Source organism: Gobio gobio (genome assembly GCF_949357685.1).
Source record: "Gobio gobio genome assembly, chromosome: 7".
Taxonomy (NCBI): domain Eukaryota; kingdom Metazoa; phylum Chordata; class Actinopteri; order Cypriniformes; family Gobionidae; genus Gobio; species Gobio gobio.
Window position 1 is genome coordinate 5,044,605 of NC_137103.1, and position 21,328 is coordinate 5,065,932.

At 38.9% G+C, this 21,328-nt stretch overlaps 1 protein-coding gene across 1 annotated transcript; it reads right to left on the minus strand.

Moving 5' to 3' along the window:
* Positions 1–2,129: 2,129 nt before the first annotated feature.
* On the minus strand, positions 2,130–3,158 carry LOC307129776 (putative nuclease HARBI1; the record flags this gene model as incomplete). Its single annotated transcript, XM_079822487.1, has 1 exon — positions 2,130–3,158. The coding sequence occupies one exon, from the start codon at positions 3,156–3,158 to the stop codon at positions 2,130–2,132; it is 1,029 nt and encodes a 342-aa protein (XP_079678613.1).
* Positions 3,159–21,328: the final 18,170 nt, after the last annotated feature.

The following is a 21,328-nucleotide window of genomic DNA, read 5'->3' on the forward strand; positions in this document are numbered from 1 at the left end:
ACATGGCACAAAGAAACACTTAACAAGACATGTGCTCACACCAAACATGACATGAACATGCAGCTAATGAGAACTCACCAGCTGCATGTTCACACAAAACATGACGCAGCACGTAGCCAGTGAAAAACACCAACCACGTGCTACACAACATAAGACAAAACATGAAAGCACATGGCCGATGTAAACATGAACCGTGTGCTACACAGAACACAACACAGACAGAAGAGCACACGCTCACATGACAAAACAAACTCGCGGAGCATGAATGTCCGAATCCCAACACAAAACTGAAACCCAAACTAGACCGAAGTGCTGGGATCCGAACACCACGCCCCGCACACAAAACACAAGGACAGAAGAGCACGCAGCTTGAGCATGCTCAAAGCTGCGCGCTCACACAAGGCAAGACAAACAATACAGGAGTGTCAGGGCTCTGTCACAAACCAAGAGTGAACTAGACCGAAGTGACAGAACCCTGACAGTTCCTCCGAGGTGTACTGATCCAGTGGTTTTAATGAAATTCTCTCCTACCAAACTGGTGGTGGCGATGGACAATACCCGCCATGTCAGTGCCTGAAACGATCAATGCCTATGTGACTGAATTGAAAAAACAAGGCTAAAATGGACAAATTAGAGCTAGACTCTTGAGATAACCTGACCTTGGGCCCTATTTTAACGATCTGAAACGCAAGTGTCAAAGCGCGAAGCGCAAGTAACTTTGTGGGCGGGTCTCGGCGCTGTTGCTATTTTCCCGGCGGGATAAATGGCTCTTGCGCCCGGCACAAATCTAAAATGGGTTGGTCTGAAGTAGCTTCATTATTCATAGGTGTGGTTTGGGCGTAACGTGAATAAACCAATCAGAGCGTCATCCAACATTCCCTTTAAAAGCAGGTGCGCAAGTTCCATTATGGATTGCTATTATTATGGCGTATTTACCAGGCGCACGCCAGGAGCGGTTCACAGCCGAGGAGACTGATGTTCTTGTAAGAGCAGTGAAAGACAGAGAAGTTGTGTTGTATGGGGATGGGAGAAACCCACCCAAAATAGTGTCGGTTAAACAGGCGTGGGAGGAAATAGCCACAATTTTTTCATCAGCTGGCATCCCCAGGACGTCGCACCAGTGCCGCATGCGCTACAATGACATCAGAAGACGGGGAAAGTCCAAGCTTGCCAGCATCAATCGGGCACGCCGTTCAACGGGAGGTGGATCTGCCTCTACTCAGGACCTGACGCCAGCAGAGGACATCACTGCGTCCACCCTCACCGCTGAAAGCGTTGAAGGATTTGGGGGTTTTGAAATCGGCACCCAATAAGAAACGCAAGCAGTCCAACCCCAAGGTACACAAATTCACATACAAGGTTTCTTATGAAAATATTTTAATCATTATTTACATGAAAAACATTTAACGCAGCCACACAATAAAGAAAAACAATGTAACAGCTTTGCAGGAAGACCCTGGCCTCCCGAGCCGTGCGCACGGGCCATCTGAGGAGGGAACAGCGCAACCATCAAGGTCCAGACCCACTACACGCCGTGGCAGCATTGCTAGACCGGAGGACCACCCCTTCCTGCAGCTCCAGCAAAACAGGATTTGAAATGCTGGAGCGGGAGCTGTCTGGGATGCGGCAAAGTGTGAATGGCCGTCTTGACCGGATGGCGATGTTGCTGCGGCCTCTCGGGCGCATCTCCTCAAGCCTGGAGAGGATTGCTGCAGCCATGGAGCGTGGCCCTTCAAGTGCACCACCACCTCCTGTTGTGCCTCTTCCTCCTTCCCCCACTCCATCTCCATCCACCCGTTCCACATCGCGCAATGCCATTCCCGGACCCTCAGGTGTCCAATCCCGCCGTGGCGCGCGTCGCAAAACTACCAGAGGAGGGAAAAATAATTTTTTTCTGTTTAAATATTTTTAACCTCATTTTCCATTTGTATTTTTTTTTTATCAATTACTGTTTGCTATTGATTTTTCTTTTTGACAAAATACAAAGAAATTTCACAAATAAATACTTTTGAATGTTTTGGACTCGTTCTCTCTGAATCACGAGTATGGTTATATTTTTGCAATGTAGTATAACATTAGACCGAGATAAATTTGCTTACCTCACTTTAGACGATGCGGCAGTTCTTCTGTCAAAAAGCTCTCCTCTCCCGTGCTGCTGCTGGGGCATTTGGGTTAAGTGGCATCAGCACATGCAGTTCACCATCACGTCTCCTTAAGTCCTCTAATATTTCCTCATCTATGTCAACAACACAACCTTGATTTATGGAAATGTTGTGTAAAACACAACACGCCACAAAGAAAGCTGCGACCTTTTGAGGACTGTACTGTAAAGTGCCTCCTGATCTATCCAAACACCTGAAGCGCATTTTCAGTATGCCGAACTTTCGTTCAATTACACAGCGTGTTTGTGTGTGTTTTCTATTAAACTGCATTTCACGAATTGTTGCTGACATCAAATATGGTGTCATCAGCCATGTCTTTAACGGATACCCGTTGTCCCCTAACAGCCACCCATCCAACGGGGGATTCCCCTCGAAGATGGCAGGAATGGTAGAGTTTGCCAGTATGAATGAGTCGTGGCTTGAGCCAGGATAATTCGCAAAGACATGGGTGATTTTACTATAAGGATCGCAAATGACTTGTACGTTGATTGAATAGGTTCCCTTGCGGTTGATGTATACAAGTGCGTTTTCTGATGGGGCACGTAGCTGCACATGGGTGCAGTCTATAACACCAAGGACACCAGGGAACCCATACTTCGCACAGAATGCCTGCTTTGCTCTTTCCTGGTTGTCAGGTGTGATGGGGAATTTGATGTATTCCCCAGCATGTCGGACTACACCTGATGTAACTGCATGTATAGCCGAACTTATGGCAGATTGTGAAATGCCTCCAATGGAGCTAAGGGGGTGCTGGAACGACCCAGATGCATAGAAATGCAATTCCGCAGTAACCTTTACTGCCACGGGGAAGGCATAGGGACATTGTGCATCAGTCCCCAACTCATCTGCCAGGAGATGGCAGATGTCTGTCACAGCCTGTCGGGTCAGGCGTAGCTTTCTTATGCATTCCTCCTCACTGAGGGAGAGATAGGTCTGTCTGGGCCGGTATACCCTCTCCCTCCGGCGTCTAATTCGTTGTCCCAAGACATACTCCATCTCACTGTGCAAAAGAAAAAGATATGAGCAAGCTCAACTTAACTGGTAAGTTGAAGACTAAGGTTTTTAATGTACTTACATTATGGTAAAGGTGATTTCACAGTCTTTTTTTCTTTTCTTCAGTCTTTCAGTTTTTCAGTCGATTTTTTTTCCTGGTTCTTGACGGACAAACCAATTTTTCAGATGTCCTTATATACATATATGTCTTGCCACTATTGGGCAAACAGGTCTGATCCTAATTACTACAATTAGCCTGAATAATTTGTAAGCTAGATTTATGCCTATTTTTTCACATCTTCGTGGCACACCACAATGATTTCCGTCATCTCATGTGTTAATATTTTTTTAGTGTAAAAATTTATGATTTGCAAAAATAACTGTTGCATCTGTGTAGATTACATGAGCAAAGTGTATGCGCGTTGTGCACGCTATATATTATGGTCAAGCATGCGCCCTTAAAATAGCATAATGAACAACGCGCAGCGCGCCACTGACTTTAGACTAGGTTTTTTCTGGTCAGTGGCGCAATTGTTTAATGGAACAGCAAACTAGCACCAGGGATTGTTTGCGCCGGAACACGCCTCCTTTTTTGCGATGAACCGCCCAGGGAGCGCAAGTTCATTCACTAGTTTAGCGACGTGCTTCTGTGGAGGGAAAAGTGCGCTTTGCGCGGGTGCAAAATAGGAATGACACATGCGTCTGTGTACAAAGTCAATTGCGCTGGGTGCAAGATAGGGCCCCTTGACTCTTAAAGCTATGAATATCTGTTGTGGGAGTGAAGCCACAAAAAGCCAGATAAAGCTCTTCAAAACTGAAGTCACTAAACAAAATCAGCAAGATGAAAATAACTGAAAAGCTTATGCGAGGCGTGCTGTTGTGGATGCACGGTCAAAGAAGGTAAGTGAATGTCAAACTGGATACAGGAGTGGAGTGCAATGTAATTTCTTACAGATATTTCAGAGCCACAAGATGGAGCCAAAGGGTAAAGCAAAGCTCATCTGCCAGTTTAAAGACTATAATACTGAGCTTGAATTCCACGGCACGTATGCATGAAAAAGAGTAGCTCTTAGAAAATTCTTAGAAAGGTACACTTACTATAAACACTTACTTTTACTATAATAAATAGTTAAAAAATCATACATTGTGATTTCTGGATTTTTTTTATTTTTTATTATGTCTCTCACAGTGGACATGCACCTACGATGACAATTTCAGACCCCTCCATGATTTCTAAGTGGGAGAACTTGCAAAATAGCAGGGTGTTCAAATACTTATTTTACTCACTGTATAATATATATATATATATATATATATATATATATATATATATATATATATATATATATATGTATATATGTATATATATATATATATATATATATATATATATATATATATATATATATATATATATATATATATATATATATATACATATATATATATATATATATGTATATATATATATATATATATATATATATATATATATATATGTATATATATATATATATATATATATATATATATATATGTATATATATATATAGTCAAACCTACATTTATTCAGACACATTTAACATTATCACAGTGTATTCGCTATAGTTTAGAAAATGGTAATAAAATGACAAGAACTCGTTAAACTGTTACACAAGTTAAACTGTGTAAGAACAAATTAATCTTTATAATGTCAGATAACTTTGATAGAAAGATATGTAATGGATTACAATCAACCAATCAGCTGTTAAATTAAATACACAATTAGATAATACCAATTTAGGTCAAACAAAAACCAATCAATGCTTCATTTTGTTCAGTCTGTGGTGTGTAAAATGTCACATTAGCAATAGAAGAAAAAAACACTTGGTCAAGCAAAACATGGTCAGGTCGAACTGTCTGAATAATTATGGTCCCAAATTTTTAATTTTACTGGTAGTCCACTGTATGAAGAATTTTGGGGTATATAGCTTCAGTTACACTCAAAAGCCTGTCCACTCCCCCTTTGAGCCCAGAACCACTACAGCCAGAATCGACAAGAAGCTGGGCTTGTTTATCAGGGTCAGTTTTTTTGTGTTTTTATGCTTACATTTCAGGCAATGTCAAGCAAGAAGAAAACGTTCAAAAAGACACCAGAAAAAATAACTGTCCTGTTGTTATGCATGGAAAGAGAGCTGCAAAATAATCGTAAAGAGAAGGAGAAATTCAAGAAGAGATACTAACGGCTGCTGAAAAAAACACTGTCCCCAAAATTCAAGGTCAACCCTGAGCTGAAAACTTTGCCCAAAGTGGTTAGAAGATGTATCCTTTTCCACACTGCCCTTACCAAAGACCTCGTTGACCGGTATCGCAATGGCACTGGTAAAAAAAAAAGAGAGGCAGTTAATGGCAAAAATCCTCAACCTCATCCAGACAAAAGGGTCCATCTGCAATTTGGGAACATCTCAGGCCTGTGCTGAACTACATCAGGCAGGAGCACTGGTGAAGGTGCTGCATTTTCTAAGTGATGGTCCCTGAACACAATACTGCCATCATGGTAACTTCTATCTCTTTTGCACAGAACTGTACAAAAGAGGATTCACACAAGGCACGTGGAATTTCTTTGAAGCCAGCCATGGCAAGGGGGCACCTGGTGGAGTAGAAGGTGCGCCGAAGAGACAAGCAGATAACCTTGTCAGCAAAGGCCATGCCATACCAGATGCAAGGTCTCTGTATTCAGCTCCATCAAGCTGTTTTATGTGGAGGAGGAGTATATAGAGAAGGCAATGCAGGCCATGCCTTACAACAACCAACCAGTTCCCTCAAAATTGCACCTACATCAGGTTGTGACGCTGGCAAGAGGTGGCCTGATCTGCCGTGATGTCAGTTCCATGTGTGTAGCTATGAAGAGGCTTGAATGCCAATGCCCAGGCTCCCAGTTCTTCAGTTTTCTGTGTGACCAAGCTCCAATCCAACACAGTGCAGTTGACTGCACCAGTTCAGAGGTCATTGGAAAGTGGTGTGTGGTCAGATAAGATGATGACCTTTATCCAGGGATCGTGATGGCAACGGATCATGACTCCTACGCCCAGGTCAAATGCATGCACAGTGCAGGTGTAAATAGATTATTTGGGCCTAATCGAGAAGATGAGTACATGATGATGGTATCTGTATGATGATATTGTTTGTTGCCCACCGTATGGAGATCCAGAGAGACATTTGGTTTGATCTTACTCAGTAAAATGAGTCTCTGATTTCTGATGATTTCTCTGTTGAACGTAATTGCCTTTGCTGAAATTTCTTACCTCATTCATAGGTTTTCCACTTTAATTTGTGTGGCTGTTCTCAGTCTGTTATGAAGGACTATTCTCAGTTTGTTTTAATTGCTACATTGTAAATCCCCCCCACTATGGTAGTCAATGGAGGGTGAGATATAAAGTAGGTAAAAAATACTTTCTTGGACATCCATGAACACTGAAGACAATGGTTACTTTACTTTACTTTATTGTTTATTTTTACAATGGACAATTAATAGTAATTGCACCAGAGTTTGCTAACAGCTAATTTACATCTGCTGTCCCTGGGCAGGTAAACAAATAAAATAACTTACAATACAATACACCACATACAACATCACAATAGCCTACATATCCATAATGTAATTTGTAAAACAAGGAATTTACAACAGTCATTAATGGGTGCAAATTTGTTCTAAAAGTAGCCCGTGCTTAAGCTTAATTTAAAAAACGACGAAGCTGTCAATGCTTCGGATGTCTGTGGGCAAGGAATTCCATATCTTCACTGCTCTAATCGAAAAAGCTGTTTGACCAAAGGCTGTTTTTCTAAACTGCGGTACCAAATCTCCCCTCACAGAAGCTCTAGTCCTTCCGGCACTGCCGGTATGAGCCAGGCATCCCCTAAGAGGGGGAGGAGCAAGATTATGGATAATTCTGTACATCAAGCATACATAATTGTAAAATACAAAATTATTACAATTTAAAAAATTTAACTTTTTCAAAATGGTACAAGGATACCATGGGTCTTGTGCAGTCTTGCTTACATTAAGAGACAAGCAAGATTTTTTTAGCCAGTCCAAGACTTTTGTCATTGCAAATGTCAGTTTGCTTGCAGCCAGTTCATTAGTTCTTGCAGGGGTAAAAAGCACAATGTCATCTGCATACATTAAAATGTTAACACCAGGACATACTTGAGGGAGATCATTAATATAAATACTAAATAAAATAGGTCCTAAAATAGACCCTTGAGGGACCCCTGTAATACAGTTAGCAAAAGAAGAGCACTTATCAGGCACTCTAATACATTGTATCAGTCAAGTATGATTTCCTCCAGGTCAAGGCAGTAGCAGGGAAATTAAAACTGTGAAGTTTGGAGATTAAACAGTTATGATTAACTGTGTCAAATGCCTTTGCAAGATCTAAAAACACAGCTCCAAATACCACCTTTATCAAGTTGACTTTTAATTTGTTCAACAAAAAAACAATTAGCCGTTTCGGTAGAATGATTCTTTTGAAAACCAAATTGCATTGGGTGTAAATTCACTTTACTTTCATTTAAATAAGAAACTAGTTGGTCACAAACTACCCTTTCGGCAATTTTCAATGCTATTGGAAGGATACTTATGGGTCTATAATTTGATGGAAAAGTCCTATCACCTGCTCTAAAGATTGGTGTCACTACTGCTGCCTTACAGCAAGATGGAAAATATGAGTTTGTTATTGACAGATTTATTTAATCCCAACATGTATAGGTCTGCAAAAAGATGATTTATAAGCTTTTTTAAAAAAAAATCATCAATATCATAGACATCTTTGGACCTAGATCCTTTTAAATTATCAAATATTTTCATTACAGTAGATTCTGAGACGTTTTCAATTGTGAAAACAGGAGTTTCATTGTTTATAGGTTCTAGTACTCCTGATCTAGCACCACATTTTCTGGCAAGACACTGTACGGAATCCATAAAGAATGAATTAAAAATTGTAGCTATTTGTTCTTTATTTTCTGTTAATTTTGATTGGTCCTTTATAACCCAATTTTGAACTGATTTATTCTCTTTCTTTGTAATTTTATCAATATTTTTCCAAATTAATTTACTATTTCCTTTAGAATCATTAATTAATTTAATAAAATAATCAGCTTTGGCCTGCCTTAATTCTTTCACTACTTTGTTTCGCAAATCCTGGAATTTTCTCTTATCATGTGGTAGTTTCGATTTTAGAGCAGCCTTTAATGCTAAGTCTCTCTGCTTCATTAGCTTCCGGAGATGTTCATTCAACCATGGCAAACGTATTTTACTCGAGAAAAAGACATTTTTAGAAAATTCATTTTTAGTCTTATTGACTCTGTCCATCATAGTATTAAATGCTTTTTCTATATCACCAGACTTCAGAACATCATTCCAGTCTAGGTGCGTTAATTTCTCCTCAAATTGACCAACTAGGGACTTTGGTATAATATTAAAGAAGCTTTTGCCCTCTTGTTTATATAAAAATCGTTGTTTTGTCAACTTTCTTACAATTAAGGTCAAGTTGTGGTCTGACATACCTGTTACCAAATTATACGATTTTGTAATTCTTTCCGGTTTATTACTAAAAATGAAATCTATCTGAGTTTGTGTTGATTGAGTAACCCTAGTTGGGCCAAGGACCATTTGTGTAAGATTATACTGATCTGATATACTTTTTAGTTGCTGTTTCTTAGTTTGTTCCGCCCAATTTATATTAAAATCACCTAAAACAATTATTCAGTTTTTGGACCAATTTCATTTAGTACGGCTTTCAATTTATCATAAAATGTTTTTGTGGAATTAGGGGGTCGGTATAATCCAACCACTGTAAAAGACATTTGAGGAGATAAAACAATAGAAACAACAACACTTTCTAAGTCTTGCGTTGAATTTAGATGAACTTCCACACATTTGAGATGATTACAAACATACAAGAGGACACCGCCTCCTCTCCCTAATTTTCTATCTTTCCTAAAAACATGATACCCAGGTACAGAAAAAACAGTCTTTGGTGATAACCCAGTTAACCATGATTCTGAGAGGAAAAGAAAGTCCAAATTCGAATCCATCAGCAAACCTTCAATTTGCTCAGTCTTTGACACAATGCTTCTTATATTCAAATGCCCGCCAAACAAACCTTTGGGTTTTAGTCGTTTGTTCCACAAGACTTTAGCCTGGCTTACTGGTTGAAAGAGTTCGAACTTCCTTTTAGTCGTCATTCTATTTAAGTGTTCTTTGTGTATGCAACCATTCAGGTTAAGAATAGTATTTTGCGGAGTTGCAATCGGACTTACGGATCGGTTGTTGCTTCCTTGATGTAATTCAGTGGCGTTTATAAGCTCAGGTGTATCCAGCAACAATGGCTTTCATTCAACTTTACAGACTGGTCCCGGATTTGAATGAACATCACCTGCCAGTAGAATCGTAATTAGCAGGTAGCCAGTTAGCCTGTATGGTCTTGGAGATTTCATCTTAAAGCGTGGCTTGGCAGCAGTTGGTAAATTAGCCTTCCCGTTGCTCAGGATATTTGAATATGCAGCTTGATGACTGCATTGATCGAAGATCACAGGATCACAGGACCCGCACAACACCGCCAGTGTACCAGCAGCAATGAAGCGAGACCAGCAGGAGAGCAAAAATATAAATACTCATGCCGCCTCTGTATGCCGTATTTCCAATAAATTGCCTTAATCCAGTTCCAGTTCTCGGTTTGTAGTTTGATTTTTGAAGTTTGAAGTCTGATTTGTAACAAAAAACATTCTTATTGAGATTAGTCTTATATTTGTATTTGATTTCGGGCGAGCAAACTCCCGCAGCACCTGCCATACTGCGCACCCCATCAAACCGATGAGAGCTTCGGATTTTCCAATCCCAACATTTATAAATAATGTTCTGCATTTGGATTGAATGAAGCTGTTTATGACTATTCATAGTTAAAATAGTCTTCTTTGTGTGTATTTGTTGGTTTTATGTGAATGTGGCACCCATCATCAAGGCATCATGCTTGATTGCATGGTTGGGGATGCTCTAGCAGTTGAGGTTCTAGCATTTGTGTTTTGGTTGGCAAATCAACTGCCCAGCTAGCAGTGAACGTTCTCAGAACTTTGGCTAACATTCCCAACAAGTTTGGTTAATGTTCTGAAGAAAACATTTGAATGTAATGTTTAACGAATATTTTAAGAATGTTTTCTCATTAAAGCGTCACTATAGCGTTAAATGTAAACCAAGATATAACATTTTAACTGCAACATTCAAAGGATGTTTTAGGAATGTGTCTGAGGTAACAAGTTGTACAATGATCTCAATAAAACATTGTCCCAATGTTTCATAATAACAACGGAAGAACATTCTCTCTGCCACATTAGGAAACTGTTTTGAGGATTTCATTGAGAGATGAGATGTTGAATGTTCTTTATAAAACGTTCTTCTAATGTGACGAGTTAACAAAATTAGAACATTTTACTTGCAACATTTTGAGTATATTTTGGGAATGTTCTTAAATGGAAAGTTTTTATAATGATCTCAATAAAACATTGTACCAATGTTTCATAATAACAAAGGAATAACATTCTCTCTGCCACATTAGGAAACTGTTATAAGGAAATCATTGAGGCACAGAATGCAGCAACGGCACCGCTGTGCTAAGAAATCCATTAATTTCAATGGCTTGCGCCGCGCAAGGACGGTTTGTTGCTGCGTCGACCAGAGCGCACCATTGACGAGCTTGCGCACACGCGTGGTCAAAGTTAAAAATATTTCAATTTTTGCCGCTGCGCTCTGTGACGATTACCAGCGCGGCCAATAGAAACGGGGGCATCCAAAAAGTTTTGAAAACTCCGCCTACTTTGCTCTGGCGTAGCGCAATGCAAATCCGTTGTATCCGAAGGGCAGCTGAACCTAGCGGCCAGCGCCGCGCATTCCGCGTCCGGTGTGAAAGCCTTGTTTATACTTTCGCCTGGCTCCGCAGCGCGAGCCTCCGCTGACTGCGCACGCTCCTCCCCAAACGGACGAGGCGTTTATACTCGATGCGCTCGCCGTTGAGCTATTCTTTGAAACGACAGAGGGCGACTCGGAGTAATTGTTCTTTAAACCATCAGAAAACAGCGTCGAGAAGAAGTGGGCTAATGTACACAGGTGATGATGTTTATTTTAGTACACTTCACCGAAAACGACACTACAAAAGAATTGTGTAAAACTCAGTAAACCTTGATATTATTACTTGTGACATGAGAACAAAATATATGCACACATGTATACAACTAAATTAACGATCTCTTAAATATTTCCTAATTTCACTAAACATTCTCATTTAGTTTCGTGATTTTTTTTTATCTTTATTTAAAAGTGCTTATTTCTGCGTTTGTAGGCTCATTTTGTAAATATAAGCACCTAATTTGTATGTGCCAGCTGCCTCGACTTGGGTAAAAGACTGTTTGGTGGCTCTTTGTATTTCTTTCCATTTTTCAAAAGAATATCTAATGTTACACTGTATGTATGTATGTGTGTATATGTATATATATATATATATATATATATATATATATATATATATATATATATATATATATATATATATATATATATATATATATATATATATATGTATGTATGTATATATAATCCATTAGATACAGATATAGATGAGCCCTTTGCCAAGAGAGTGAAGAAAATAACTGACACTACCACGATGAATCAGACTCCACAGATGCCCAAAATGCCTTCCTGTAAGTAAATGGTACTGAGTAACCACAAAGTGTTTGATGTCTGTGTATTATCTATGTCTTGGTTTCCTCAGAAATTTGTATATATACTTTCAGTGAACTGCATTGACTTTCTAACTTGCTATGACCTTGTGTTTTTAGTCACCCCATCAATGGATTTCTTTTCAGCCAGACACAACGAGGACAGCCCAAGTAAGTTTCCATTTTAAATTTAATCCATTTTGTTTTTACCCCTGGCTGGCTATACATTTAGGAAAATAGGGGTAAAATACGCACGCCTCACGGGCATTCATAACGATAGGGATAAACACATCATATCATATCAAAGAAAAACACATTTGCTAATTTTTCATTGTGCCCCTAAAGTTTATAAATGGTCTCCTAATATTTAATCATAATGGTCTGCAATTAGACACGATGAAACCTGCAGAAACCCAGATGGAACCAGCTTTTCTTTGTTTCTATTTTTGGCAGCTTTTCACACAAATTTGGATGTGACCCCAACCGGGGGTGCGTTTCCCAAAACTAAGTTAGCAACTTTGGTGGTTGCAATGCAATTTCCCATTGCCAACGACCTAAGTTGCTAACAGGTTAGCAACTATGGTTTTGGGAAACGCACCCCAGGACTATGTTACAGAGCAGTGACCAAGGTATGCCTGTCATCACTACACAACTTTCTTATGGTGACATCATCTAATTGAGCACAATTTTAACTTATTTTGCACAAATGTAGGTCCCTCTATCACAAGCACTCCGGATACAACTCCAAACACTCAGAGTAAGTTGGATTCTTGATCATTGCCATGCAAGTACTCAAAGAATTACACAAACTACTTGCCATTGTCAGCTACCAATGGCACTGTGGTACTTTCAGTAATCTGGGACTTGTCAGAGCTTAGTAAATTCTGGGACAGATTTGTGTTTCCATTACTACTTAATGAAGAATCAACAATGATGAAGTAGGTACAATTACACTACCTATGTCATTTCTCATGAGTACATGTGAGATGGCAGCAAAATGGAATGTTATGTTAATCATGTTTTTAATTTCACTCTTGTGGTGAAGGTAACCATTGGGCTCAGCTGGACCTATTTGTAAGTTCTTGTGGTCAAAAAGGACAATAGGACATTTTGCTCAGATGTATTTTTATATTTCAGATGATTCTGGTATTCTGTTCTCCTCTGGCCAGGGCGTGATTTTGATTCAGGCAGCAGTACAGGTCAGAGGTCAGATCTGATCGGAACAGTCTAAGATTATTGTGTGTTTTTGTGTTCATTGGAAAGGGCAGATATATCGACACTCAGTCATGATCAGTTATCAAGCTCATTGTATTTGTTTGGACACTGTGTTTGAAAAAAACTACAGATGAATTTGACAACTTTATTACTTGAAGAGTCAAACCTAATGAAAGGAACACTGAGAGGAAAGGAATTCACTAGGAAATATGGCTTGTCCTATCAGATAACTATTTTTCTGCATTGTTTCTTTTTACAGGTTGATTATCTGTCGCTGCTGAGAGGTAAAACTCCTGGTGACTCTGTAAGACGAATGATGAGAAAAATTGGAACAAATGGCCTTTGGGCCAATTACAATTTGAAGGGTTGAAAGGGGAAATTAAATTTTCAGGACCTGGCTATGTATCCCATCATAATCCGTAAGTTTGAAAAGAGAAAAGAGGAGACTGTTTTTTCATTATCCTCCACAAGCGTTCATTCTTGCGGTTGCTAGATGTGAAGACTTTAAATCCACCCAATTATGCATTTTTTGCTCTGTTTTACTTAATTTTTGCAATCTGGCAACCATGTGCACATACCCTGTAGAAGAAGCACTGATTATCATAAAACACTGGCAAACATGTACAGTAAGTAGGAGTAGTAATCTCCATTGAGATATTCTGCTTTAATGATAATGTCATACAGTAATCTATTTCTTCACAAGCTACTTGTGCCTTTTGCTGCGACTAAATCTGCCATCAAACCTAATAAATCCAAAAACGTACTCTAAAGGATTTTTTTGAAATTTTAGCTTGAATTGGGTGCTTACTACAGGACTTTAATAAAAGGGTTGATCTTTTTCCCTCTTTGCCTTTCTTTATATTTAGAGGCCTGCCACAAGATCCACCCGACAACTCTGCAAAAAACAATTGAAAACTGTGTAGCTGATACACTGAGATATGCTCCTCACAGAGTGACTCAGGTCAGTGTTAAGCGTTTGTTCAAAAGACAAGGATGTAAAGCGAAAGATGCTTTTTGCACATACATTTAGGTGACTTTATTTTTTATAAGCATTATATAGAAATTAGTATTTCCACTATCGTGACAACACTAACTTGATTAGATCAAAGATGAAAATGTATTAGCTTTAGAGGGTAGGCATAGCAACATTTCCTGGCTAAGCAAGAAAGCCATGTTCGGTGAACTTGAAAAAAGTAACTGACCCACTGCATTACAGTTTACAGTGTCATTGTAGCTGACATGTAGCTAGATTTTAATGACAGGGTGGTTTTAGATGGAAATGCAAATTTTCAAGTCACGTTTTTTCATTTGACAAAACCAAAGAAAATACTCCTTTGTCAGAAACATTTACATAATTAATGGCATAGAATTGACATTTACTTGAATTTACCTGTTTTTAGTAGTTTGGTTCATTTATCCATCTTTGTTTTATAAATCAATTGATTTCATAATAGGAAAATATATGAATATAAATAAACAAATGATAAATTATTTGTAAAAAAAAAAAAAAAAGTTGTATCTAACTATTTTGTTTAACTTTATTTTTTATTTCTATATTTACTTAATTGCTTATATTTACTTAATCTATATTTGCATTCATTTGTATTAATTTCCCTATTTATTTGTACATGCATGAAAGACAACAGCATTTACTTTTTAAGAAATCATAAATTATTCTGATTTTAATTCATAAAATTGTCTATGCAGGGGGATAATGGAGGACCATCCATGGATGTAAGTCAATTAATGCGTCAAGAACATGCAGCAGCACCAGAGGGGTGACCTGTTTGAATCTGCTGACTAAAGAACCGTTAACAAATACAAAATGTATAAAAATTTAAATTTTTGTTGTTTAATCAAAGTTCTTTCTTGAGCAGATTTTTTTTTTATCATGGTACTAATACAAATGTTTAAAAAATATATATATTCATAGTTGTATTTCATGATGTGCACATGAATGTTTAAAGAGAACACAGCTTAACCACTTTCTTTCTGTTAAAGCTAATAAAGTTTAAAATGTTACACAACATTTGTATGTTATTGAAGCATGAAGTTCGACTCTAAATAAAACTGTCTGAGAACATTTAACAAACTAGAAAAAAAAACTTTATAACAATGTTAGGGCATAATGTTCCAACAATGTTATTACTAAAAACGTGTTTTTAAAGTACATTATTGTATCTTTTAGGAGAACATTCTGGAAAAGTTTTAAGACTGTTGGGGTAGACAATCTTCTAAAAATATTATCACTTAACATTTTAACAAGAATATTCCCAAACCGTTTTAGAATATCTTTTATAGAACGTTATCATACCTCTCAGGAGAACATTCTGTGAACTACAATAAAACGTACCATCCATCCATCCATCTTCTTCCGCTTATCCGGGGCCGGGTCGCGGGGGCAGCAGTCTAAGCAGAGATGCCCAGACTTCCCTCTCCCTAGACACTTCCTCTAGCTCTTCCGGGGGGACACCGAGGCGTTCCAAGGCCAGCCGGGAGACATAGTCCCTCCAGCGTGTCCTTGGTCTTCCCCGGGGCCTCCTCCCAGTTGGACATGCCCGAAACACCTTCCCGGGAAGGCGTTCAGGAGGCATCCGGAACAGATGCCCGAGCCACCTCAGCTGTCCCCTCTCGATGTGGAGGAGCAGCGGCTCTACTCCGAGTTCCTCCCGAGTGACTGAGCTTCTCACCCTATCTCTAAGGGAGCGCCCAGCCACCCTGCAGAGAAAGCTCATTTCGGCCGCCTGTATCCGGGATCTTGTCCTTTCGGTCATGACCCAAAGCTCATGACCATAGGTGAGAGTAGGAACGTAGATTGACCGGTAAATCGAGAGCTTCGCCTTACGGCTTAGCTCTTTCTTCACCACGACAGACCGGTACATCGACCGCATTACTGCAGAAGCTGCACCGATCCGTCTGTCAATCTCCCGTTCCATCCTTCCCTCACTCATGAACAAGACCCCTAGATACTTGAACTCCTCCACTTGAGGCAGGAACTCTCCACCAACCTGAAGTGGGCAAGCCACCCTTTTCCGACTGAATAAAACGTACCACTTTATAAAATGTTAGAGGATAATGTTCTAAAAATGTGATGTCTAAACATTTAAGGAATATCACAAAACATTTATGTTTTTATAGAATGTTATCCTAACTTTCAAAAGAACATTCTAAGAAAAAAAATAAAACTACCCGCTGAAAACACTATAAGAACGTTAGGGAATAATGTTATAAGAATGTTACTACTAAACATTTTTAGAATGTTTTCAAAAGAATGTTATCCTAACTTTTAAAAGACCATTCTGGGAACAAAAATAAAACTACCCGCTGAAAACATTTATAGAACAATGCATGGTAATGTTCTCAGAACATTCTTATAACAAAAAAAATTCTAGCTGGGTGTGTCTTCATGTCCACAAGATCATGACGAAAGTGATGTTATAAGAGAGATCAGCTGGACAATATTGGTCAAGCCTTTGCCCATTTGGCACAGCATGATGCCTTGATGATGGGTAAAACATTTACATAAAACCACCAAATACACACAAAGAAGACTATTTTAATTATGAATAGTCATTAACAGCTTCATTCAATCCAAATGCAGACCATTATTTATAAATGTTGGTTATCCTGGATCTGTGCATGACACAAGGATTTTTAATAGTTAAATTCTAAGTATCTCCCTCAGGGGTGTTTTCTTTTATGCTGAGTTCACACTGCATGATTTTCAAACTGGTCTGATCACTGCTCTTTTCACACTGCATGACTATCTGGGCCAGCATTCAGTCACTGCTGTGTTCACACTGACCGATGGATCAGTGACAGGAGGTTTCACACTGCATGACTGTACAAGAGGAAGAAACACCGACAACTCTGTCCTGACCGCAAACTACATTTCACAACCAAACAGCGAGAAGTGACAAGGAAACAACGCGAGGTCACGTGTGCGTCAGACCAGAGTTCTCGGGCGAGACTAGGATTGTTATTAAAAATATAGACTGCAGAAAGTTTGCGAATTGTCTGTGCGTTGATTTGCAGCGAAAAGAAGAAAAACAAAAAAGATCATGGAGGAGGAAATGGTTGGGGAGACACAGGGAGCAAGGATTGTGTTCTGCAAAGAGAGTTGGAGGTAAATAAATCATTTGGCAATGTGTTGCTGTTGCAGCTGGTCAAGTTTGAGCTTTGTTTCTGTTTGATATAATTGTAAATATATCTATTAAAATACTGATATTCTGGTCTATAACTCCTTCCGGAACTTCCCGCTGCCCTGTATATTGCTCTCTCATTGGCTGTAGGTCATCGCTGATGTAATTTTCAGTCAGAACACATTTCACACAGCAGGATTCTCTCGATCATTCACACTGCGTGATTGTCACTCGCATGAACGAGCACTGATTTGCCTATGATTTCGGGCATTTGTCAGCAATTTTGAAGTCGAACTCGGCATTAGGTGACGGAGGCTACCTTTGTCTGGAAACACCAGGTACAATAGTCACACCCTGGTTCCGGTTTGTGCAATGAAGGCAGAGGACGAGTGTGTGCGGGCCTCGCAACAACATCAGTAATTTCTACCTATAACAGGTCAGACACACATTGGGGGGTTGTAATACAGTTGCGGCAGCAAAATGCCTAATCCTAAAATGAAAGGCGATCAAGATCCAAAGAAAACTTCAATAAGCAGCAAATAAGCTAAAATGGCGGCGGCTGCTTCGGATGTTAACAAGAAATTCTCTTTGAGTATGCTGACTATGGAGCTTTGAGAAATAGAGGACATGAGTGCATTAATCAAGCCTTCCCTAGCACCAATCCAGCTTTCCATTGAATCTTTGCAAGAAACTGTGGACGCATTTGGAAAGTGTCTCACAACAGTGGAAACAACGGCTGGGGAAAACTTTGAGGCCCTTGCTAAGGCAGAGGCAGACATTGCTGTGTTAAAAACAACCAACAAGCGCTGTTAGACCGTTGTTCACGGTGTTCACGCAGGGCAACCCTTTGGATCATAAATGTTCCTGAGTACAGTGAAATTGGAACGGACATGATCAAGTTTACTTCGGCCTTAATGGTCCTATAAATAGGTCAAACTGTTTTTGTCATCTTAAGTGTCTTAAATCGGAAATAATCTTCCTTAAGGAGACACATTTACTTAATTCAGATCATCTTAGGTTACAGAAACCATGGGGGGCAGGACGGACACATTTTCCATTCTAAATTTAATGCTAAGGCAAGAGGAACAGTAATATAATAATAAAAAAAAAAATTTTAAATCAGTTTTCTGCCTCTAATGTTATTGCTGATCCTCAGGGTCGCTACGTCATGGTGTCTGGGAAACTAATTCATACCCAGGTATTGCTGGTGAATGTATATGGCCCCAATTGGGATGATAAGACTTTCGTAAATAAGCTGATTGTTGTTACATATCTGGGCCCGTATTTATCAAGCATCTGATAATTACTCACAAGAACACTGATAAGAATTGACTTAAGAGTAACAAAAATTCTTGGCTCAAAGCTCTGCATAAAAGTTAGTTATCAAGCATCTCACTCATACTTTAAGTGAAGTGTAGGACTAAATCTTAAGTGTCAGTCTTAGAGTTGATTTACGACACTTTGCTGTGCCACAAACAGGATTTTGGATGATGTCAAAGGCATGAACCAATCACTGAATAGATTTCCTTATTTCAGAATATTCTCAGATAAATTCACATTAAATGGTGAAATTCCTTAGAGGAGTTTACATTCAACACACATTTGACAATAAAGAATTTTCAAGACAATACGTTATAATATACACATTTGAAACACGTTTTCAACCATGTCTGAATACATTTTTTTAAACTGGTGTGCTGTTAACTGACCTGCTTATATATGGCCTAGATTTTTTTATATAATCAGCCACCATGGATTCCAAAAGAAAACCGAACTGGCGGGAGGAAGAAGCGCTACTGCTTGCTGAATTAGTCCAACAGTGGAAACGTTATAAAAGGCAAATTCAGCCCAACATGAACCAGCGCTGAGAAAGATGATGCCTGCTCTTTCCAAACGATAGCGTTTGATTAATTGCTCATTGTCAAACATTTCAAAAACCTTCTTCCTCTTCTAAAAAGATTTGCACCCATCTCTGTCTCCTCAGTGCCATCACAAGCCCTTACTGGCAACTCCTTACCACTTGAGACCTCTCGAGCTGTCTTAAATAACTGGGAGAGTAAGAGTGATTCTTAGTTTGAAAGTAGGAGTATATTTCAGGAATTATCAGAACTTAAGACTAAAATGGCACTTTGAGAAGCTTGATAAATACGGGCCCTGTCTGTTTTGACTTTAAGTGGTGTTTTCTTCCTGTTTTGTTTCCCGCCACTTGTTTGTCACCATAGTTACCCTTGTTAGTTATGTTAGTTTCAGCTGTGTTCGGTTAATTATCTCGTTTCTGTTTGCTACTTAAGTTCTTCCCTGTTCCTCCTCACTCTTTGTCTGGTCACTGTTATGATTAGTTGTGCAGTTGCCTGTTTGCCTGCCTGTGGTTTAGTTGTTATTAAAACACGTTTGTAACATTTGTGGCCTTAATTCGCATGGTCTGATTTTAGGTGGCAAACTCTGTAATAGACACAAATTGTGACCGTCCTAACCCAAAACCTCAGGTGTCTTCTAAAATGGTAAATTAAATCTCAACGTTTTTGAGCCAGACTGGTTGTGTATACCCCTGGTGATTCTACAACCATTTTTTTTCCCCCCACATTGCTATTCGAGAATTGACTACTTTTTCAGACACAAATCTCCTTCCTTCAGTAAAGGGTGTGGAATACTCTGCTCTGTAGTGATGGGCAGTGTTGGGCACGTTACTTTAAAAAAGTAATTAGTTATAGTTACTAGTTACTTCTTACAAATAGTAACTGAGTTAGTAACTGAGTTACATCATTATAAAAGTAACTAATTACCAGGGAAAGTAACTAATGTGTTACTTTTTTTTTTTCTTCAAATGTTCAAATATGTCAAATAACTTGGATGCCCCCAATATTAAATATGTTAAATGAATGAATTGGACACTAAATAGAATCAATTATTATTATAAAACATTGTACATTAATGTGCACTATTGTAATGTTGCTGTGGGACAATGTGAGAGACACCTATCAAATTCAATATATTATTGTAAATATTATCAGTAGACCTACTATAGTGTAAATATTGTGTAAATATAAATATAAATTGTGTATCAGTACTTCTTTACTACTCCTCTGGTAGTGGAGCTCATGTTATCACCTGGGTTTTTAGCCACTAATGTTGTGGCTGTGATGACGTGAGGCTTCATTAGATTAGAAATAGAATTACTAGCCACCGACGTGGAGAGACTCTTTCTTCCTGGGCATAAGCTGCACGTTACATAAACATATCTTACCTTTCACCTCAACGAGGGAAAAGTAGCGCTTATACTTTCAGTTTGCGAAAGCTACCTTTGAAGTCGTTGGACTGCCATCGCTGACTGCATATGCGTGTGCGTCATAGGTGTGTGTGTGTGTGTGTGTGAACTCAACCTATCAACCTCAACCTTGTCTCCCACCCACCAATCATCATGAGTGATGTGTACCACCTAACCCAATCCCCAACACGCATGGCTGGCGCGCACACACGCGTGTTGCAGGTCCGACTGACAGAGAGCCTGTTCGGATGAAAACCGCTTCAATGAGCTCAATTATAGTAACGCCGCATTTTTTTTCCTCAGTAACGCTAACGCCGTTGTAACGGAAGAAAAAGTCATTTGTTTGATTACTCGTTACTGAAAAAAGTAATTCCGTTAGTAACGCCGTTTATCTATAACGCCGTTATTCCCAACACTGGTGATGGGCAGACCGAGGCTTTGTGAAGCACTGAAACAGTTGAAGCAAATGTGCCATATTGTTTCGAAGCTTCGAATCAATCCGACACCCGTCTCTACGGCGACATCTAGTGGTCACTTGCATGTGTTGATCTGAAATACCTTGATAATAATCCATGTAAAAAAAAAAAAAAAGTTTTTAACATCTGTCTGACTACTACATGATCTTGGTTTTATAACCTGTAGCCTCCTTATTGTGAATAACTATAGTTTTTTTTTTTTTTTGTGGTCATGAAAAATGAACATAAATAAAATAAATAAAGCCACAATGTGTCACATTTGTTACATAACATTTTTATTCAAAAATATTATTTGCTCTGCTGTTGAAGGAGTTAGCTAACTTCTTT